General features: G+C 36.6%; 1 protein-coding gene across 5 annotated transcripts in view; it reads right to left on the bottom strand.

Moving 5' to 3' along the window:
• Positions 1-24,964, bottom strand: part of LOC138707912 (KN motif and ankyrin repeat domain-containing protein 1-like) — a 437,992-nt gene that overhangs the window by 144,124 nt on the left and 268,904 nt on the right. For all 5 annotated transcript variants that reach the window (XM_069837957.1, XM_069837958.1, XM_069837956.1 and 2 more), the window contains one exon: positions 1,581-2,946. In XM_069837957.1, the coding sequence (XP_069694058.1) occupies positions 1,581-2,946 (1,366 nt within the window). The remainder of the gene's footprint in view (positions 1-1,580; positions 2,947-24,964) is intronic.

Raw genomic sequence — 24,964 nt, 5'->3', positions numbered from 1 at the left:
ATGATAGCAACTACAGTACGACAAACACAATAAGAGATAGCTGTTAAGAGCATACTACGTCAATTGAAAATATTAATGTTTGGAAACGTAATTTTTTTTGCAAAAACCTTGGAATAAATAGAAAAATATTGAACACTTCCATTGTTTCAAGCACCAATTACCTTCAGGCGTAAAGGGACTCAATTTTCTTATATTCTGTATGTATATAGTAAAATATTACTGATAAATATTTCTTCCTACACGTTCATATTTTTCTACAGATTCGCTTTACTACAATACATACGTTGGTGTGAGATTTTTGAACAGGAACATCCAGATTTTTTAGTTGCGTATAGGTTTCATTGCTAGGTAAGGCAGGATGAAGGTGATTCTTAGTTACGAAAAGCTACATGTAGTCTATATACAGGGACATCATTTTATTTTTACTAACATTTTTAATATTAACCTGGCTATATCTTTGGATTAAAGGTCTAGAACCGGAAACACCGCTTGCTCCCCCTTCCAAGACTGGAGTTCGATGACACTGGCGTAAAATACAAATCACTTTACTAGGTATAGGAGGGAAGAAAAGTAGTTCATCTATTTATGTAAACTAGGAAATATCGCAATTTTGAGTTTGATAATTTTCATTAGGTTTTTGTTTAATCAAAATACAGAACTGTAATAACACTTAGTGTTTTTACTCACGAATTGAACTATCCATTCGGACGTATTAATTATGCAGTGTATATTGTACTGTTACATTTTTTGAAAATGGTGGCCGTTCATTTCGATACAGGCTTCAGTTCTTTTGTGCATATTATCGCACTATAGACTATTGCACCTAATTCCAATTACCAGTTTCGTCCTTCGTACTAGTAACTCATATTGAAATAATTCTATATCTACTCTATAAAAGAGTACCTTACGTACTGTAAATTCAATCTTCACTTCTGCCCGATCCGAAAAGATAAAATTACTCAGAAATGCTATCTACTGTCCGTTCAAGTGGTTTTGTCGCAGGGTCGTAGAAAGGGGGAGGCGAAATCACGTGACAGTTAATTACTTAACGAGGCCCTTTTGTTTGAGTTATTTTAAACAGTAGTATAATATTACGTAGACGTCCAATTCCTAAAAGAAATTAATGTTTTCAGAAAAGAGCTAAGACAGCCCAGCTAGTAGACTTTACAGAGGGGCGAACAGAAGCAGGTGGGGGAAACCGGGATGCGACGTAGGCAAACGGACGACAGTACCTGTGCGAAAATATGATTCAATATTGAAGGCTCTTTCGTCACGGGAAAACGCGAACATATTTCTGGAACATACTATACTCACTAACTCAGTACTGCATACGCGGCCTCAGTTCTGTGTGGAGAACGGTTGGATGTTTAATAGTAGAGGGGATGGGAGTGAAGTACATTCAAAAACTCAGGTACAATAAAAATTGAAGTAAAAATAAAACGATGTCCCTGTATATCTACAACATGCTGCAAAAACTAAAATATCTCTAATCACACTGAACATCGCAAATGTCTAAAATCATGCTTAATATATTAGAGGCCTACTACATTCGTTGCTCCTGTAGTATCAAATACACGTACCTGTGTTTCTCCGGAGTCAGACCAGCTGTGCCACGTTCGTTCACTGCACCAACTTCCACTTTGGTGTAAGTGTCCTGCCTCTGGATCCGACGTTTCTCGTTCTTGGTGTTGCTGGCTGGCCTGGGGATGCGGGAAGGAGTTGTAATTGGACTTGTCTTCAAATTGCTGGAAGTGGTCGATGTAACTACAACTGTAACACTTGGACTAGGTGTGTTTGTTTCTCTGTTTTGTATTAACATATTCTTAGCAACGTTCTGAATTGTTACGTCACATTTATCACACACGGACACTCCAGCACCCGAATTTCTACGATCTACTTCACCTCCAACCGCAGCGTCTACTAGTTTTCTCTTCGCCGTATTGACCCCAAAATCTCGACTTCTGACAGCATTAAGGTCATCCGTGTCAGTACTTTGGGAGGCGAGAGTGTTACTCGCTGTCCCACAGCCAATAGTTCTTGTGTCTTTCTTGACCGAAACTGACAAATCGGAAATTTTATTCTGCGTTATTCCGATGTTACTAAGAGAAATTGACACGTCTTCAGACACTGGATTCGAGAAATAACGGTTTCCAACACCAATACTTCGTTTCTTCACATTACACTTGTCACATTCGACGTCACTCACACTACTGTTTGATATGCCGACATCTCTTGTTTTAGGTTTTACCTCAACTCCAGTTTCAAAATAACGAGGTCTCGCTAAGACACCAACTTCGACAAGTCGTCGTGACACGTCTTCAGTCTGACTGAAGGCCTCTTTACAATGGAGATTATCCTCGTACTGAATTGCGACGTCTCTTCTCTCTACTATTAGTAACACGGGAGGAATTTCCGGCAATTTGTCAACTTGCACTCCAAAGTTCCTTTTTTGCTCTGGATGAAATTTGCTACTGAAGGACTTCTGGTGTAACTCGATGGCTTTATTGATGCACTCATCCATCTCGACATCCGAAAATACCTGGTCCATCACAAGGTCGGTGTTTGTAGCGGACGTTGTTGATGCAGTTTTAGGAATTGACTCAATGTTGATGGAATTAACTTGAGAAACAGTAAAAATTTTGGCTCGTTGAAGACTCGAAATATGGTTGTAAGACGGGTCTGGTAGGAATTCGTCTATCTTCACTCCACTCAAACTCATTCGTCGAAGTGTGCTATGTGTATTGGTTTTCGCATTGCATAATTTTGGTCGTTGTGGAGACACACCAACTTCCCGAGTTACTACAGAACACGTGACCCCAACGTCTCTCACACAACTTGTGGTTGACTTGAATCCAGGAATTCGAGAGATGTTTCGCTCGGTATCTTCTGAACATGATTGGGAGCGAACTCTGGACGTATCTGCTTCGTAGTTCTTGCCACTACGCTCTGAAACATTAAAATGGATATTGACAAAATTCTTTCACGTGTAAGGGGTAGTGATGTGTACTCTAGCCTTTCCCACCAAAATGACATTCTCGCTTTCCGTTGGTACACTATGTTTAAAACCAACGGTTCTGGCGACTGAATAGGCGGTATTAATTTACGAGGTGGATTCCAAAACCAACTAAGTATATTTTTGATGATTTTTAGCTATGCTGCTTAGTGTGTTCTCCTATACATGTTACACAATTCTAATAACAGAATATAAGTCAAATCCAACTAAGGCATGTCGATTTTCAATGTCAAAATTGACGGTGTTTTCCAAATCCAACTAAGTCAACTGTTGTTTTATTCCATACCCAACTAAGTCGGTGCGCATGCGCACTGGCTATCTACACAGCTGACTTAGCAGTGTTTGGCGCGTTTTTTCAGTCCTTCTATTGTAGTTGCACATTGCAGTTCGCTACTAATATTCCTGATGTAACATTAAACAATAAATACACAAACGATTAGGGAAAACACGGAAATTTTACTTGAAGCAAGTAGAGCGATCGGTTTGGAAGTAAATCCCGAAAAGACAAAGTATATGATTATGTCTCGTGACCAGAATATTGTACGAAATGGAAATATAAAAATTGGAGATTTATCCTTCGAAGAGGTGGAAAAATTCAAATATCTTGGAGCAACAGTAACAAATATAAATGACACTCGGGAGGAAATTAAACGCAGAATAAATATGGGAAATGCATGTTATTATTCGGTTGAGAAGCTCTTATCATCCAGTCTGCTGTCGAAAAATCTGAAAGTTAGAATTTATAAAACAGTTATATTACCGGTTCTTCTGTATGGTTGTGAAACTTGGACTCTCACTCTGAGAGAGGAACATAGGTTCAGGGTGTTTGAGAATAAGGTGCTAAGGAAAATATTTGGGGCTAAGAGGGATGAAGTTACAGGAGAATGGAGAAAGTTACACAACACAGAACTGCACGCATTGTATTCTTCACCTGACATAATTAGGAACATTAAATCCAGACGTTTGAGATGGGCAGGGCATGTAGCACGTATGGGCGAATCCAGAAATGCATATAGAGTGTTAGTTGGGAGACCGGAGGGAAAAAGACCTTTAGGGAGGCCGAGACGTAGATGGGAGGATAATATTAAAATGGATTTGAGGGAGGTGGGATATGATGATAGAGACTGGATTAATCTTGCACAGGATAGGGACCGCTGGCGGGCTTATGTGAGGGCGGCAATGAACCTTCGGGTTCCTTAAAAGCCATTTGTAAGTAAGTATTAGCTTTGAAAAAAGGAATGACGTTCTTAAGCTGATGAAATACATTTCCGAGGAAAATAGTAAAGCCAAACAATTTTATGAACAAACACTGAAGAAATCTGAAGGGAATAATGATAATACTGTTTATATGTATGACGAAGAAAAGCCATTTGTTTAAATAAAAATAAAAAAATTGTAAAATCTAATATTGAAACTGACATGTACATATTCAGTTCAATTTCAGTGAAAATAGAACATTGCAATATTCAACTCAACCATTTTCAATTTCTGTAAATGTAAAGTGTAAAATCTACGTTACAACTAATAGTATGTAATAAGTTAAAGTATTTGTCACAATACCTATAGTGTAACATTTTTTTCAGTTAACACAGCATTTGCAATAAAATTCTATTCTTTATTTCTGTAAATGGAAAATGTAATATTTCATGTTTTTTATTTTTTATTTTATTGGGTTATTTTAAGACGCTGTATCAACATCTAGGTTATTTAGCGTTTGAATGAAATGGTGATAATGACGGTGAAATGAGTCCGGGGTCCAGCACCGAAAGTTACCCAGCATTTGCCCGTATTGGATTGAGGGAAAACCCCGGAAGAAACCTCAACCAGGTAACTTGGTTTCGCGGCCAGACGCGCTGACCGTTACTCCACAGATGTGGACCAATAGTCCATGTTAAAACTAACACTTACAACGTTACAGTATTTAATAGTAAATATGTGCAACATTTTTTTTTAGTTAACACAGTATGCTTGAATTAACCAGTATAGGGAAATATTCTGAATTTTTTTCCAAATCAAACTAAGTCATGATTTAGTGCAATTTTGAAAAAAAAAAAAAAAACACGCGCCTATAAATTGTAAGATATAAACGTAAATGCCACATACATTTCGTAATGTCATATCTATGTTATTACGGATGTGGTACAACATAAATTATTCAGATAATCAGCTCCAAAATAATTGTTTCAATTTTATTGCTCTCCTGAAAAAAGTAGTTTTTTGAATTAGTTGGTTTTGGAATCCACCTCTTCAATTACAAAACCTTCAAATAGATATTCATCCCTAAGTGTGCGACGGCTTGTGGCGGCTGGAAGCACGCTATTTGCCGGCAGAGTCGGATATTCATTGCCAATTATGCAAACTACAAGTACAATGATCACCTACATTTGTCATAAAAGATGTTCGAAAATCATGTTCTTGTGTTGCCACACATCTCTCACAACTTGTAAGAAAATTTGAATTAACACGTATTAGTTTTTCTTTTGAAATTTATGCAATCCCCTTTTATATTGTTCTTGAGTTCTTCCAAAGTATGCCAGTTATTCCTATACATTATATTTTATTTATCTTTTTAAGTTCCCCAGAAATAGAAATCGCATACGGTAAAATCTGCACATCGCGCTGGCCATATTCCCTTCTTTATGACCCTATCTCAAGAATTTCTGCAAGTAATGCTAACGAGAGACAAGCTGTTGAAAATCTTCCTCGAATAAGTGTGTAACCAACAAATCTATAACACACGTTGCAGATTAAAAGAAAATAATTTGAGTGGAATATTTCGTTACGCCTATATTTACTAGCAGAACCATTTGATTAATCAAGGATACAAGTTTATTGAGCTATTGGATGCATTCATTTATTGTTATAAATGAAAGCTTCAAAATTACTTTTTCCACCGAAGTCACATATTGCATTAATTTGAAGTTACACCCTTTTTCGAGGGAGGTATTCAATGACTAGCGGAGTCTTGTTGAAAAATGCCTATGTTCATTAATGTCATAATTCTTCTAGGAATGGTGTGATTATTTTACCAACGTATCTCTGCGCATTTACAGTATTTAATAGTCTATAAATCCCTATAATTCTGTAAGTATTCACAGTGCACCACATACCAAATTTTGATCATGCAATGGCATTTCGTGTACATGATCAGGGTTTTCTGCACTTCAGTTTCTGTTGTTCTGTGTCGCTACATGATCATGCTTCATCCGCGAAAAAAAAAAAAAAAATTAAACATGGATCAATAGAGCCATTATTAACGTTACTAAACACTCAACTGCAGAAATTTACTCCCTTCACATCATCACGTGGCTTCAATTCCTGAACAAATAAAGTGGTGCATGGCTATTTTTATAAGACACATTAATTTCGAGATCTTGCAGTGAATATTATTGTAATACCGTATGCAATTTCTATTTATGGGGAACTTAAAAAATAAATGAAATAAAGTGTATCGGAATAACTCGCATACGCTGTAAGAAATGAAAAACAATATAAGGGAAATTTCAGCAATTTCAGAAGAAATAATGCATATTAATCCAAATTTTCTTAAAAGGTTTCAGAGGTATGTGGCGGCAAAAGGACATCATTTCCAACATAGTCTATGACTAATGTAGGTGGCTATTGTAATATACATGAACAGTCTATACGCCTGAATTAAGGGATTATGTCGGTTATGAATATCCGACTCTGCCGGGAACAGTGTACTTCAAGCCGCCAGGCGCAGACTCAGGAATGAACTCCTATTTGAAGGCTTTGCAACATCCAAATACAGAGGAAATGCTGTGTACAGTGTACAGGTGGCAATCCCACCACATAGAGTCCATAAATCTGGCATGTTTGGAAAGCCATTTTAATTGCTTCCAAGCCTCATATAAGAAATAGTACAAGGACATCATTTTATTTTTACTTCAATTTTTATTGTACATGAGTTTTTGAATGTACTTCTGGCCCACCCTCTTTATTAGTAAACTTCCAACCGTCCTCCACACAGAACCAAGGCTGTGTATGCAGTCAAAGTCGCCTTACGGTCATAGTGAATAGTACTGAGTTAGTGAGTGTAGTAAGTTCCAGAAATATGTTCGCGTTTTCCAGTGACGAGAGAGCTCTCAATAATGAATAATATTTTCGCACAGGCACTGTCGTCCGTTTGCCTATGTCGCATCCCGGTTTCCCCCACTCGCTTCTGCTCGCCCCTCTGTAAAGGCTAGTGGCTGGGCTGTCTTAGCTCTTTTCTGAAAACATTACTTTCTGTTAGGAATTGGACGTCTACGTAATATTACACAACTGTTTAAAATAACTTAAATAAAAGGGCCTCGTTAAGTAATTAACTGTCACGTGATTTCCCCCTTTCTGCGACACTACGACAAAACCACTTGGACGGACAGTAGATAGCATGTCTGAGTAATTTTATCTTTTCGGATCGGGCAGAAATGAAGGTTGAATTTACAGTACGTAAGGTACTCTTTTATACAGGGTGTTTAAAAATACGGGGCATAATTTCAGGTATGTATTTCCCACATGTAGACAATCAAAATAGTTCATTACAACATGTGTCCGGAAATGTTCATTTCCGAGTTATAGCCTTCACAACATCGAAATTCACCGGAACGTTTTTCTTTCCGCAGGTCGTTGTCATTACAGAAGATGTTCAAAATGTCCACCTCCTGCTTGAATACAGACCTCACATCGATGTCTCATTGACCTGCGAACACGATCCCAAACTCCAGGAGTATTGCGTATGTCCTCAGAGCATGCCACAATTCGATTCCGAAGGGATTCCAAATCAGGCACCGGAGACGAATAAACCAATGATTTTAAATGGCCCCACAAGTAGAAATCGAGAGGGTTCAGATCAGGTGAGCGTGGAGGCCAAGCAATTGGGCCACTCTACCTATCCATTGATCAGGAAACCTTCGATCCAAGTACCGGTGAGCCGTACGACTGAAGTGTGCAGGAGCGCCATCATGCAAAAAGTGAATGTGTTGACGATTGATCAGCGGAGTGTCTTCTAAAACATAAGGTATGGTGTTTTCCAGGAAGTTTGTGTACGCCCGCCCCGTAAGTCTGTTTACAAGTACATGGGGTCCAACTAATCGATCACCAATGATACCGGCCCACATGTTGAGGGAGAACCGCACCTGGTGATGAGATGGAACAGTTGCACGTGGGTTTTCATACGCCCATACATGCTGATTGTAGAAATTTGTTATGCCATCTCTTGTGAACTCTGCTTCATCTGTAAATAATACTAAGGCAGGAAAGTTCGGATTTACACCACACTGCTGCAAGAACCACTGGCAGAACCTAACTCGTGCAGGGTAATCTGCTGGTGACAGGGCCTGTACACGTTGCAAATGATAAGGATACAATTGATACTCTTTCAACAGTCTCCAGACAGTCGTATGAGGAACATTGACTTGCAACGCTACACTTCGTGTGCTGATAGAAGGAGTCATGTTCACAGCCTCCAGAATCTCCTCCTGTACTTCTGGAGTTGTAGATCTTGGTCGTCCCCTTCCCAAACCAGGAGAGTTAAATTTTCCATACTCTCACAGGCGGTAATGGAGACGTACAAATGTCTTCCGATCTGGACATTGTCGCTGTGGGTACCTCTCCTGGTACAAACGACGAGCCAGCGCAGCATTGCCGTCCGCCTTACCGTACATGAAGTGTATCTCTGCCATAACTGTGAAGGCCATAACTCGGAAATAAAGCATTTCCGGACACATGTTGTAATGAACTATTTTGATTGTCTACATGTGGGAAATACATACCTGAAATTATGCCCCGTATTTTTGAAACACGCTGTAGAGTAGGTACAGAATTATTTCAACATGCGTTACTAGTACGAAGGACGAAACTGGTAATTGGAATTAGGTACAGTAGTCTATAGTGCGATAACATGCACAAAAGAAGTGAAGCCTGTATCGAAATGAAGGGCCAACATTTTCAAAAATATGTTTAAATATCCATATTATGATTATTTTTCAATGTAACTTCATTCTCTATATTGTACGCTAATGTGCTGTAGACAGTATAGTATACACTGCATAATGAATACGTCCGACTGGATAGCTCAGTTCGTGATTAAAAATACTTATTGTTAATACTGAACTGTATCTTGATTAAACAAAAACCTAATGAAAATTATCAAACTCAAAATCGCGATATTTCCTAGTTTACGTATATGGATGAACTACTTTTCTTCCCTCCTATACCTAATAGAGTGATTTGTTTGTATCCTACGCCAGTATCATCGAACTCCAGTCGTAGAAGGGGGTAGCAAACGGTATTTCTGTTTCTCAACCGGTAATCCAAAGGTATAGCCAGGTTAATATTAGAAATGTTAGTAAAAATACAATGACGTCCGTGTATAAAATACCAAATAATGATGACTTACTTCTCATGAAAGATATGAATGCTAGATTGGGTAAAGCAAAACAGATATTAGTGTTCATTCACGAAGTGAATATACATTGAATTACGATGACTTAAAAGTAACTGTTTTTGTAACATTCAAAGAAAGAATACCATTCAAACAGTAGGACAATCACAAATTTAACTGGGAAACTGGGGACCGAAAAATAATTATGCCACATTGTGCAATGAAGTGTTCTAAATTTTTTTCCTAGAAGGTGCGAGACTTTATTTCCGCTCTGAAATGAAATCAGATCATTTTACAGTTTTACGTTTTCCACGTAAATGGTATAAACAAAACCACGACACAGCAATAAATATAACAAAAGGCAGAATATTTTACAGTATAACTTCTGAACCATGCAAACATTCTATGGTTATATCACAGTCTAGTATATACAGTCGCGAAGCTCAATAGGTAGTAAATATGCAAACATTAGATAGTTGCTCACCACTAGGATCGCTAATATCGCCTCGTTACAGGCAATGCAAAATAGTACCGTCACAGTCTATTGTTTCTAGCTCCCTCAAAACTCAAGCTTCGTGAGTGTATATAGTACACTGTGGTTATGTGAAGAAAGAACGAACCTCTTAAAAAATTAGATTTCTCAACTGGTAATATATTAAAGAGATCTGCAAATCTAGCTTTCACATATAGCTCTTTGTGAAGCTGATCTGAATATAATAATAATAATAATAATAATAATAATAATAATAATAATAATAATAATAATAATAATAATAATAATAATAATAATAATCCGAGGCACGACAGCCCATGAAGAACCATGACCTTCCATTTAACTTATATTACAAAGCATGCAGCTAAGGAAAATTTACGTACCAAACATAAATAGTCTAGATGCACTGCATTAAGGGTATATGTACGTGAACGACCACAAATATTATCAGAAAATGCAGGCCCTAAATTTCTAAAATTTTATAAGGAAATGAACTCACAATTGGACAACAATTACAAGGTACCACAACAAGACTTATTAGAACTTAAATATCTGATAAAAGTATAAAAAAGGTTACTAATAATATTTTTTTACAATTCACTTTTTACTTTAAATTAAATTTTCCAAAATTTCAAAAGTTTTACACATTATTTCATAACCCCACAACCATTAGAGACAGAATTCTGAAATTTTGTACACTGATTTAACATGCATTTATGCAAAAGATAGACTAAAATAATGTTCATATCTTTGAAAATAAAAAAATTAGGTCACGAAACATTACGTAAATTTTATTATATTTTATATAGGACAAATAAAAAATTAATTTATTGACATAAACAACTCTACATGTCTGAGAGTAGTCTACTTTTCAGAAATAAGTGTTTATTACATGCAGGAAAAACAATAAAGCTGCCAGAGAGACCATAACAATGTTATGGTTACCAAATGATGTAACTGCAGATTTTTTTTTCATACTTTGACAAAACTGGTTTGAAAAATATTATTAGTAACCTTTTTATACTTTTATCAGATATTTAAGTTCTAATAAGTCTTGTTGTGGTACCGTGTAATTTTTATCCAATTGTGAGTTCATTTTATTATAACATTTTAGAAATTTACAGCCTGCAATTTCTGGTAATATTTTTGCGGTCCTTCAAGTACATATACCCTTAATAAAACGGGACGAATCTATATCTAAATGCATTGCCGAGGGAAAAACGGTTTTATCGACAAATATAAGGCTCGTTAAGGGCATTGAGAATGCTGGAATAAATTTGTTATAACTTTAGAAACAGATAACTCTACCGAATCCAGTCACATATAAAATGTTGAATAATTTAAATGATGAAGTCAAAAACAATGTTACAAAGAAAAATGTCATTTTAAAAATGAGATGGCTGTCCTATTTTTTAAATGTATAATTCGCCACATACCCAGATACATGTAATAACTCTCAAGATGAGTTTATAGTAGGACAGCTCAATTTTATTATGTCCTCAAAACATTAAAGAATCCTGAAGTCCCGAGCAATGATTTAATTAGTATATAACTGTTAAGATATTTGGGAATTAAATAAAAAGCCCGTCCTATATCGTTTTCATAAGGAAATTTTTCCTGGAAGCTGGAAAAAAAATGGTAAATATTCCAATATACAGAATGTTAAGAAAAAGTATCCAATATTTCAGGAGGTGCATCAAAACAATAAAAAAAATATCTAATAAAGATGGGTCCTACAATACATATTTTCTGAGGTCTGAACACTTGTTCATAGGAGGTGCTCAATGTGACGTCCATTTATGGCAATGCATTTTTCTGACCTACAATGCAGCAGACTACCAGATAATTAAACCGCAGTTGATGGAAACTGATATGTCGCAAGGAATACTGACAACAAAAGTTTCGTTGCGGATATGAGCGGGTTCAGTAGAGATGATGATGCGAATTTTCGTAATCAGCATGTGTGGACTGATAAAAATTCCCATGCACTTGAAGAAATCAGGTATCATCACCGATTCTCAATCAACGTATAGGTAGGCGTTCTTGGTGATAGATTAAGGGCCATACGTGCTACCACAGAGATTAACTGGGGCTAGTTATCAGGACTTTCTAATTAATGTATTGCCTATCTTGCTGGAGTATGTGCCATGTCAGCAAAGACTACAGATGTGGTTCATGCAGGATGGCACACCAGCAAATTTTGTCAGCAAAGAGCTGACATTTCAGGACCAATGGATTAATTGGGAAGGCCCCACACCTTGGCCTGCTCGTTCCCCAATCCTAAAATGTTAAAATGTTATGTTTTATTTAACGACGCTCGCAACTACAGAGGTTATATCAGCGTCGCCGGATGTGCCGGAATTTTGTCCCGCAGGAGTTCTTTTACATGCCAGTAAATCTATTGACATGAGCCTGTCGCATTTAAGCACACTTAAATGCCATCGACCTGGCCCGGGATCGAACCCGCAACCTTGGGCATAGAAGGCCAGCGCTATACCAACTTGCCAACCAGGTCGACCCCCAATCCTAAATCCCTTAGACTTTTGGTTATCAAGAACAACCAGGTCAATTTCAAAGAGTGCGTGATTCCTTACGCCGAAGGGCAGAGGAATGCATTGCCATGAATGACCGTCACATCGAGCACCTGCTATGAACAAGTGTTCAGATTTTAGAAAGTATGTGTTGTAGGACCCATGTTTATTAGACATCATTTTCTTATTTTGATGCATACTAGCACCTCCTAAAATATTGGATACCTTTTTAACAGCCTGCAAAAAAGAGGAGACCGAACAAACTGTACAAATTTGAGAGGCATAAGTCTTTTGTATGTTGCCTACAAATATTCATGCTTCCAAAGCTATCAAAGTTTAATTTGTAAACCCATTATGGTAACATATTTAAATGAAGAACAAATTTGATTCCATAAGGATGAAAAATGTGCACATTGTTGTTTAAGAAGTACAAAGTTTAACACAGAGATACATATTGTAATTATAGACGTCGAAAAAATATTTTGGTAGAACAGACAGCAATAAAATCCTTCTAAATCAAAAAATTACTGAAAAGTTTAAATTGTCTAATGACAACATAATATCCGTAAAACTTAGATCCATCAATTCCTTTCTTTTTTATTTTAGTAGGTTATTTTACGACGCTTTATCAACATATTAGGTTATTTAGCGACTGAATGAGATGAAGGTAATAATGCCAGTGAAATGAGTCCAGGGTCAAGCACCGAAAGTTACCCAGCATTTCCTCATATTGGGTTGAGGGAAAACCCCGAAAAAACCTCAACCAGGTAACTTGCCCCGACCGGGAATCGAACCCGGGCCACCTGGTTTCGCGGCCAGACGCGCTAACCGTTACCCCAAATGTGTGGACTCCAGGAATTCTAAAAGTATGTGAACAAATCGAGGGGATCAACAAGATTGCAAGTCATTACCATCACTTTTTAATGTACTGGATGTTTATATGGCAGAAAAACCGGCTACCCCATTCTTACGCCAGCCGCTCCCAGAGTTGTTGCAAAAAGCTTGCTACTGGTGATACGCAACATAGTACCGGTAATTCGACACAGCACTAACTCATGTAAAATATGAAGGAGGTAAAACATAATTTACTCATCCAAATTAAGAAAAGGGAGATGCTGAAACTCTACTCCTTCTTGCTTTTAAGTGTTAACTTTTGTTGCGCCTCTTTAAAAAGTGTCTAATTACTCGCTATAATGCGTTGAGAAATGGTGACGATGTTTTCCCGGATGTTATTTTTCAGTTCTTCTAATACGTGTTTATTATTTCTGTAACGTTTGTATTTTAGATTTCCCCAGAAGCAAGTCACAAGTGGTTAGATCCTTGGATCGAGGACCCACACAGTCATACTGATAATTGAGCCGTTCAGAGCAGAAGTGGTGTAAGTCAAAAATGGGTAATGAGGGTTAAAGTAAACATTCTGTAAAATACAGCGCAAAGTAGCAATTAATATTCAATTTATTTAAAATATTAGTAGTCAGTGGATAGCAAGGAGGATATATTAATTGCTACTTTGCTCTGTATTTTACAGAATTTTTACTTTAAACCTCATTACCCAATTTTGACTTACACCACTTTTGCTCTGAACGGCTCAATTATGTCCTCGACTAATAAGTTCGTCCGTAAAATAGTGAGCTGTATGTATTGTCACAGAATCCTGTAGGAAAAGAGCAACAGTACGCTCCCTCTTCAACAGTATTTTCCAACAACACAAACAGACCACGATTTCACAGACGAACTTAATAGATTATGCGAGGATATAATTATCAGTAGATACTTCCCCTCAGGAACTCTCGAAGGCGAAGTTTACAAAAATAATCCACATAACCTGGGAGAACTGAGAAATAGCACTCGGGAAAACATCGCCTTCATTTTTCAACGGGCACTATAACGAGTAATTAAGTCATTTCTTGAACAAGTGCGCTGAGTATTTGGAACAAGAAGTCAACATTTCCTTTTTTAATGTGTGAGTAAATGTGACGTTTTATTTACTTATACTTTATAATATTTTACATGAATTATAGCGAGCCGAATTACACTACTGCACAGCATAAGTTATCACCAATAACTGTCTGCGTTTCTCTACATCTATTCACCCAATCGAATGCGATATTTAAGTCGCTCCACAGGAGCGTCGAGTAAAAAATTCACCATCTGTATTACGGTGGCAGCGACGTCACGTCGTCTCGTTGCTTATCTATTTGCACTCTGTTAAGGGGCTAGGTACAGCTTACAGTAGTAAAATTTTGGAAATATTCAACATTTTTTTCCTCAATTACTGTATCTTGTACAAAAATGACAATTAGTATGAGTAAAACTCTGTCCTTCTGCGATGTGAAAAAAAAAAATTCTTGCGATTAAAAAACATTATTTACATTTTTTTAAAATTCAGTTCACCGTGCAGTGATGAAGCGTTTCCCACATAACTAAAAAACTATCAAACATTCTGTGATGACATTTTTTGAACGTATTTATGCATGTCATATCTACAATATGATGCAAGATCACTCCTCTACCTTTGATAGATTATCTTATAAAAATAAATTTCTTTAAAAAAATGGTCAGATATCAGTATTTTCTTCTAACAAAAAGTAAAATTAATATTATTTATTAAGGAATGTAGTTGAAAGAACATGATATTGTAAATATGAGTTTCAGCAATAAAATAAACGAGAGAGAACATGAAAAAGTTAACAAGTTTATAAGTTATGTGGGAAAAGCTCCATCACTGTACAGTGAACTGCCACCATTTTGAATTTTGAAAAAAATATATAAATTTTTTTAATCGTAAAAATATTTTTTTTGTCATATAGCAGAAGGACAGTGTTTTACACATACCAATTTTCATTATTGTACAAGATATAGTAATGGAGGGAAAAAATGTTGAATATTTACAAAAATTTTACTGCTGTAAGCTGTACCTAACCCCTTAATGGGCTATTAAAATAGGCGAGGAAAAAGAAATGAAACAGAAAATTAGAGAAACCAAAGAATAAATAAATAGAAGACAAACTTATTTGTTGGAAGAAGAAGGTAAAATGTATAACATTTTTCTGAAGGCATAGCCACTCGTTTCATTTTACTGTCAAGCAATCAATTAATGTTTATTTTGTCACTGAACTTGTGTAATTTGTTATGACAGATTTAGACAGCTTATTATTTCAGAGTTTTTCTGATATACAATCGATATAGCAGCACCCCGAAAGAAAGAATTGGGCGGATATAAATAAAGCGAACTCGGGAAGCCTTTGTCCCTGCGTACTTAATCTCTCCTAACGATTTGATCGACTCCTGGGATGTTTTTTAAAGCGTAGCATTATCCTATTTAGAATGTCGCTCAGTATCTTTTCTTTCTTTATTCGATCAAAGAAAACAGTGAACATATTAAGCACTAATTCTCGTATTAAAAAATAGTCCAATGATTTGTGATCAAGATACGCTTTTTTTCTCTGGGTGTATTCCAGTTTCATTTTACTGGACGCGAATTTTCAGATAACCAATTTTACAACCCGACAGACTGACGCGGACTTACGAGTCCTGATGCCCTTGGCCAGGCACGTCCAGCCGGGGCAGATCTCGCCTTCAAACGAGGTGCAACAGTGACTTAGAATCTCAGAACACCATGCAGGCACACACATATAATATATTCTAAATCACTGTCGCACCTCGTTTGAAGGCTAGAGTTTCCCCGGCTGGGCATGCCTGCCCTAGGCTATATTAAACCTATATTTAGGGTGACCAGACGTCCTCTTTTGTCTGGACATTTCCTCCTTTTTAGGAATTTGTCCGGGGTCCTGGCGGATTTAAAAAAAAATCAAGAAATGTCCTCCTTTTCGTAACTTGTATATCTGATATTTTGAAATTATCTGATTCGATGCCTTTCTCAAGTAATTTGCCTGTAGGTGGCAGCAGCATTGACGGAATATATTCTTTGAAAGCGATCATAACTCTCTTTGCTCTTACTTGTTATGGTCGTTGCTTTCATATGTAGCTAATTGTAAAACAATTTTATATTATTAAGTTTCATAATAAGTATGCTGTAATAAAATATATATTGACATGATGTTAAGTATAATATAGGCCTAGGCCTAAACCTAAATTTAAATAGATATTGTCGGTCCTCCCTCGAATAAGGGTGTAACCAACAACTCTATAATATACGTTTCAGGAGAAAAGAAAATAATTTCAGGGACATATTTCGTTAGGCCTATATTTAATAGTAGAACCATTTGATTAACCAAGTGTACAAGTATATTCAGCTATTGCATGCATTAATTTATTGTTATAAATAAATGCTTTAAAATTACTTTTTCTACTGAAGTCACATATTTCATTAGTGCGATGTTACACACTTTTTGGAGGGAGGTCTGCAATTATAGTTTCCTTCACTTTCATATGTAGTTAACTGTAAAAATCATTATTATTAAGTTTTTTCATAATTTGTAAAAAAATAGATATTAATAAACTGTAAAAGTCATTATTATTAAGTTTTTTCATAATTTGTAATAAAATAGATATTAATAAACTTTTAAGTATGATATAAGCCTAAATACGTATTGTAAATGTTTTGTAATAAAATAGATATTGACGGAATTTAAAGTAAGCTTATAATGAGCCTAAATCTAAATACATATTTTCTGTCCACTTTTTTCGAACAATGTCCTCTTTTTTGAAGCTTTGTGTCCTCTTTTTTATCGTTGTGAATCTGGTCACCCTACCTATATCAATATCAGGTAATTTCATTACTATGGATTTTTGTTATTGTATGTTTAATTTGTAATTCAGTAAATACAAAAATATTCTTTGTTCTTAACTTCTATGATAAAATGTCTAGCTTTCATTAATCAGGTAATCTTGTCGTACTTTAATTTTTATTGTAATTGTAATTGTAAATTTAATGTTAATTGCAATTTTATTGTTCATATTATAGTTGTATTCCCCTGGTAGAGGGGCAGAGAAGGCCTGACGGCCTTATCTCTACCAGGTTAAATATATAAATAAATACTATATTGTTTACCTTTTATTTCCACACAGCGCCAAAGATGTGTGGAAATAAAAGGGTAAACAATAAAATTAATATTAATAATAATAATAATAATAATAATAATAATAATAATAATAATAATAATAATAATAATAGTGAACTGGATACTCCTGGTAATTTTTTTAAATTTATATATTTATGACAGCTTAGATCAGTTTTCGCCAGGACTGATCTTGCACGAAAATGTCTATCGGATCATCGCAGTTAATGCTCTTATTAGTAAATCCGCTATCTTGAAGTTGGTGGCCCAGTTGAGACGATGTTGTTACTTGGTGGATCTCATGTATTTTATTTGCCTCATCAATGAAAACGATCTCTCTGCAGAACACTTCTGACACAGGACTACATTGGAAGATTCTAAACGCAATATCAATTTAAGGATAAACTTCTCTTAGACCTCCTGAGTGAGCCATAACTATTAGTCCTCCTTGATGGGAGGGGCAAGGACTGGGGACTGTCCTCGCGTATAGGCCGCTTGGATGAGCCCATTTACTACCTGGATTGGTATGATGTGCATATTCCCCCGCGCTACAGATTCCCCTGTGCGTCGCCAGCGAACACCCTACAGCTAGAGAATCGCTTTCCTTTTCCGTGCATGCATCACCGTGGTCCCTTAACCCCAGGTACCAAGATCACTACGAGCCCAAGGGAAGAGCCCACGGCACATATCATTATCGGAGCAAGCCCGAAATATGGGAAAGAAACGGAAATGGTGATGAAAGGGGGAAAGTATTTATGCTGGCGAAATGAGTCCGAGGTCCTACGCCTGAAGTTGCTTAGCAATTCTGCTTCAATTGGTTGAGGGAAAATCTCGAAAAGCCTTAACCAGGTTACTTGTCCCAACCAGGATTTGAATCCAAGCGCGCTCGTTTCACTATCAGACATGGTAACCGTTACTCCACAGTGGTTGAAGTGGGTCATATGACTCATGTCATTTCTAAAATTGTGCTGTTTACTTTTTAAAAGCATTTAACGAGTTTATTGTTAAATTTTTTTGACCAGGTCATTGCCACTGGAGCACGATTGCCAGACTTTCTGGTAGTACGGAATTACGATGCATGTTAATGTATTTATTTCATTTGCAAGAAAACCGCCTACTTTATTGAAAACTATACAAGTTTAAATCATTCTAATTCACGAAGTAACCTCTACCCCGATGTTCAGCGATAGTGACTTCATTTTTAATTGTCTTTGAGTTACATTTGTATAAATCACAAAATTTAACAGCATTTTAAATTATCTGGTTATGGCTTATTACAATCCCTTAATAAAAAAACCATTCTTTCTTCTTTCTTCATAACCTAGAACTGTGACTAGGCACTTATTGATTATAAAGTTGTTCCTCACACTGAATTCTACTTCGCCTTCATTTTTTCACCTACCTTCCCTACCATCCCTCAAACGTTGTAAACGTTGTAAACGTCCTTTTGTATCACTCTTTATATTTCGAACTTCATGTTATGTCATAAGAACGGCTCGAATTCCTGTTTCGAATATTGCGGTTATGTCTAATTGCCGGCAAAAACAAAAGATGACAGCAGAAGCGAATAATATTGGTTTCGTTCGTTCGGGTTTGTCAGTAGTTTGTTATTTGTGTATTGTCACATTTTACGAAATGGTGTGAACGAATATTTCAACCTATATCTGAATACTACAGGCATTTAATGAATTGATATAACTGTTCAAACGTCCCAAAAATATCTTTCTTTAGCCAATGACGTACAGTTGTCAAAAAAAAAAAAAAGTGGCCGCATTCGTGAACAGCGAATACTTTCAAAGTTCATTTCGGGTCGCGGCGATGTTACACGATGCTTGTGCTTGTACAAGCAGTTCCGGAACTATGAAAGTATTCCATATGTGTGCCTCGTAGACCAGCGGTAGAGTGCTTGTTTAATGATTCGAAGGTTGTGGGTTCGGGCCTTCTTCAAGTTTTCATTTTATTTTTTAATCGTTCTTTATCGATGTAAATGATATTCAAATTATCATTTATATCCCGTTATCGTTCTTTATGGATATCACGTTATTTATATTTTGTTATCGTTCTTTAGAGATATGAATAAAATTCAAGTCACCATTTGTATTCTGTTATCGTTTTATAAAGATATGAATAATAATTATTATTATTGTATCTCCAATGGGGGTTAGCCCTATTTTACATATGTATGTTAGGGCTATAGTTTTATACACAAAAAAGATAGGCATAAAGAGAAATGGAAAAGAAAATTAAATTAGCTTACGCGATGTAAACAAAACATAAACAATCCGTAAATTACGCATTGCGATTGCAAAACAAATATCAGTTATCAATTTGAAACATACAAAAACATTAACAACACACATACGTAACACTTCTATAACACAAATATGCAGCTTTCCGTACCATACATCATAAATTAATACACAATAGTCACACAAACACAATCAAACTATAATTACGACATTGCGACGACATCAAGCATCCCATAACTGACTCACATACATAACAAATCAAGCATCCGTTGCAACACATACACTTCAACATAGTAACCACACTTTTAAAAGTTGCAAATTTGGCTCCAAGAAGAATAAATAGGACACTGTTACTAATTACTATTCTTCTACAATTTCTTAAATACATCTGTAACAAATCTGTGAAATTCCGATACGAATAATATTCACGTTTTTTATATTGTTATCGTTCTTTAGCGATATAAATATTATTCAAGTTATCATTTATATTCTGTTTTCCTTCATTAGCATTATAAAATAATATTCAAGTTATTTATATTGTTATTGTTCTTTCGCAATATAAATAATCTGTATTTTATGTAAGTAATTATTATAACACAAATAACCATCTTTCTTTGTAAAATAGGTTATTTTATTTAGATAATTAAATACGTATTATATAATATCTTATATTAATTAAACAAACCGATATTTATCATTTACATTCTGTTATCGTTCTTTAGTGATACTGTATAAATAATATTCAAGTTATTTATATTGTAATCGTTCTTTAGCGATATAAAAAACATAAATTTAATATTAGGTTTGGAAAAATCCAGTTGCTTAATACGGGTATTAGTTTTTCTTTTTGTATTATTACATTATACTATCTTGAACCACAATAAAATGAAAAGGACTAACGAGGAATTGAACCTGAGGCGTTGACATCTAATTTCCGACGTTCGTCCGCTGAGCTACGAGGGCAAAAGTGTGGAAACATTTTCGGAAAAATTGGCCCAATCACACTCTAAGATTTTCTGATGATTCGTAGAAGCTAGTCCAGGATGCGGGGGGCAAAGGCTAATTGAGATTTCCCGGTCTCTGATCGGGTCAAACATCCTGATAGAATTAATATTTAACCCTTGCCGTGACTTTCGGTGAAGACCGGAGGGCCCAATTAGTCAAATCCACTCTCCTCATCTCCACGCTTGGGCCCCCTGGAATTTAATAAGATGCGAAAGAGATAGTGGTGTGCGGAAAGCAACGGGATGTTACCGCATTTAGGCCTATCCTTCCCAAGAAAAACTGCAAACATGAACAAAGGAAGCTTTTAATAGAAGAAGAAGGATCTTCTGCGGACCTCTGGAAAAAGAACTAAGGAAGAGACTAGTGAAGTGCGTTGTGTGGAGTGTGGCATTGTATGGGGAAGGAACATGGACATTACGACGAAATGAAGAGAAACGAATTGAAGCATTTGAAATGTGGATGTGGAGAAGAACGGTGCGTGTGAAGTGGACAGACAGAATAAGAAATAAAATTGTGTTTGAAAAAGTGAGTGAAGAAAGAATGATGCTGAAACTGATTAGAAAGAGAAAAAGGAATTGGTTGGGTCTCTGGTTGAAAAGAATAACAGACGACATTAGGATATGTGGATCATATGCGGAGACTAAGAGGAAGGCAGAAAATAGGAAAGATTGGAGATTGCTGGGTTTGCAATGAAAGACCTGCCCATGGACAGAACACTTATGTATGTATGTTCAGAATGCCTGGAATATCGTGTCTAAGAACAGTCGCTATTTGCAAAGACTAGTTAATTCCATGCCCACTCGACTGCAAGATGATCGAGATAAGAGGAAGATAGACTAAATATTGAATTGTGGCTTTTTGTTTTGTTTTTTGAACGCTTAATTGTTTGAATGTTTTAATGCCGACGCCAGTAAATTTGTTTTGTTTATGCCACGAAAGATAATTTTATTGAGAATAAAATCTTTTTTCTTTCCATTTGCAGCCACAATATCATAATGATAAAGTCATGGCATAATATATTAATGCACCTGATGTTAATTAATAAAATAATCGTAAAATAGAAAGGAGCCATTATGTATAGTTTCTCTCTCTTAAAAAAAAAACAGAACAAAAAAGAACATAAAAAGCACGAGGTTGTAGTCGAACGCAGGACCTCATGAATAAGAGGCCTGAACACTACCATTACGCTATCGAATAACACACAGAATACTTCAATTATAACTGTAGATATCAGGCAACGTGGTCCAACAACATGTAACATCGCCTGTCTCCGAATTGTAGCGAAGATACCCGAAGGGAACTTTGTTTCAGGAGAGCGGCCACTTTTTCTTTTGACAGCTGTACAAGTTGTAATATTGCAGTCACCTCTCACTAACAGTTCAAACAGTGACGTAGTTCGCTTGCAAAGATAGTGTGAGGTTTTTTGTCAGTGTATTACCATGCTTACTTAAATAAACAGTTTAAGAGAAAACATTGTAAATTAATTATTTATGAAATAACTGAAAAAAATAATTATAAACTTGTTTATACGCTGCTCTCACATTAATCATAAAACAAACGGTGAAAATCCCAATCTTTTCTGAGCTCTTTCCGCAATATATGGGACATACAGCATTGTAAGATATAAAGGAGAGATTTCTTAGAAAATGGTGCATTTAATATATATGCAGAATCTCCTTTTAAGAATGACAAAAACTTTCCGCTTTATCGATTGTAACATTCTTCGTGGTTCATGCAACGTGGGAGTAATGTCGTAACAGCAGGACTAAATAACTTACGATCTCGAAAACGTCTCTAGTAATGCCTTATGCATTAAACCACTGGACCACTAAAAATATGAAAATGTAATACGAGTGAAAGCGTGCAATGGAAATGAATTGAGGTATTAAGATGTACTACTATAAAATTAAAAAGAAAAAGAAAGGAAAATAAATTAATGATGCTGGACCAAAATAGAAGCCATTAGCAGTGACACATCAAGGCAAATTTATTATCAGTAATTCCATACTTAGGTATTGATCTTGCACGATGAGTATCAGGTGGTTTTACTGTAGATAATGCAACATTAAATCGATTCTTGTCCACCGTTGTAACTGAGGAGTTAGCGAGTCTAACTTGGAACCCAGCGGGCCCGGGTTCGATCCCCGGTAGGGACGAGTTGCCTGGGTGAGGTTTTTCGGGGTTTTTCCCTCATTCCTATGGATGAGTATCAGGTAACATTATCAGGCGAGTGGAACCCCGCTCATCTTCGCCACTTCCTTTCCTCCTCTATCATCCTTTAATTCATCATCCCGTTACTTCTTCTGGTTTTCAGATCGCTGTACAGGCGGTCCTCCGAAGCTGCTAGCTCTCTCGACCGGAATCCGTGGATTGTATTTAAGTGATGATGGATAGCTTCTGCAACGAAACCCGGGGCAGACCTTCTCGGGGGAAGACTTTTGCCTCGGACTGTTATGGGGGGGTTGCCGAAGCTACTCATCCCATATAGGGAGTGTACAATAGACCTCAGATCGTAGTGCGTGGGATGTTCCCTCCCTCCTAAAAAAATAGATTCTTTATATTTCATTTTCGCTCTAATTTGGCGAGAGGTGCAAATTACGTCGGATTGCGGTAGTGGTAAACAGCTTATTATTCCTTACATGTCAAATTCATGTGCACATTAATGCCATATTAGTCCGAAGTGAATACTTTGCTCAGAAAAAATAATTAACTCCTAAATATTAACACTGTTTTACACGATAAGTTCTAGCTGCACGTTTCTGATTTCTATTCTTGCCAGTAGAAAAACTAATAAAGAATGATTTAACCTTTTATAGTTTTCAATAAGTGGGCGGTTTTCTTGCAAATAAAATAAATACATTAACATGCATCGTAATTCCGTACTACCAGAAAGTCTGGCAATCATGCTCAAGTGGCAATGACCTGGTCAAGAAATGTAAACAAATTTTACTTGCAAGTCACTATCGCTGAACATCGAAGTAGAGATTACTTCGGGATGAAATGCTACGATTCAGACCTGAGTTCAGTTCATTTGTGTACTTTAAGCAAACAGTAGACCCTATTACGTGGACGGGCGATGAATGTGCGTTTAGATTCGGAGTGACAGTTAAACTCAATTTCGAACCAGTGTAATTCCTCCTTCCTTACTTAATTGTTTAGTGGGTATGTATTAATTAGCAGCAGCAGTAGTAGTAGTAGTAATCCTTTTCACTCCGCAGGGAAACATAGGGCCTTGATGAAAGCACGCCATCGTCCTCTATTGTTCGCCAACGCTTCAATTTCTTTCCAGTTTTTCCCTGCCTGTTTAACCTCATCTCTAATTGTGTTGCTCCATGTTATTTTAGGTCTTCCTCCTCGTCTGTTTAGTCCTTGGGGGTTCCAATCCAGAGCCATTTTAGTGATGTTATCATTTTCTCTCTTTAGTACATGCCCAATCCACTTCCATTTTCTGAATTTGATTTCTTTGCTGATTTCATGTTGATCTGCTCTTCTCCAGAGTTCCTTATTAGTTATAATCTCTGGCCACCAAATACCCACGATGTTCCTCAGGTAACGATTATAAAGACTTGCAATTTCTTTCCAATTTGTTTCGTTGCCTTCCAAGTTCCGCACCCGTATAGTAAAATCGACTTTACATTTGAGTTAAATAACCTTAATTAAATTTTAAGGAGATTTGCTTCGACCTCCAAATCGATTTCAATTGAATAAATGCATGTCTTGCTTTCTTTATTCTGGCATTTACATCTTCATCTGAACCACGGTATATATTAAAGTTGAGGGTGGTGTCGTTGTTGAGTTCCCACGTTGGACGCCATTTGAGGGTGAGTGGTTATTGGGACCACACGTTGGGCGCCATTTGAGGGTGGGTGCGTCTCGGTGTTGCGTGAGATTCACTCAGGGTAGCCGAGGTACTGTTGTGGTGTAGGTTGATGTCGGGAATAATCCCAAGCCGGCTACTTATATAAAAGGCAGTGTAAATTCCAAAACTATAAGTTTATTGTCGTATTCACTTGGTAAACCCTAGAGTATGTATTTCCGGCTGACTTATAATTCAATCGTTGGTCGCAATTCTGTATCGACTCAGTTGCAGCTCTGAATAAGCTCTATCCGATACTATAAATTCAATACTCTGTCCCGTACACTACGACACGAAGCGAAATAGTAGTCCTGTCGACACCAAACGAAGTAGTTATTGTGCCCTGTATGTAGGGCCGCCGATGTGAAGTTGTTTTTGCTGATCTCCGCTCCGAAGAGGAATAGTAGTCCT

This window comes from Periplaneta americana, chromosome 10, assembly GCF_040183065.1.
Source record: "Periplaneta americana isolate PAMFEO1 chromosome 10, P.americana_PAMFEO1_priV1, whole genome shotgun sequence".
Taxonomy (NCBI): Eukaryota; Metazoa; Arthropoda; class Insecta; order Blattodea; family Blattidae; genus Periplaneta; species Periplaneta americana.
The sequence above is the reverse complement of the archived record's forward strand: the minus strand, read 5'-3'. Positions and strand labels throughout refer to the sequence as shown.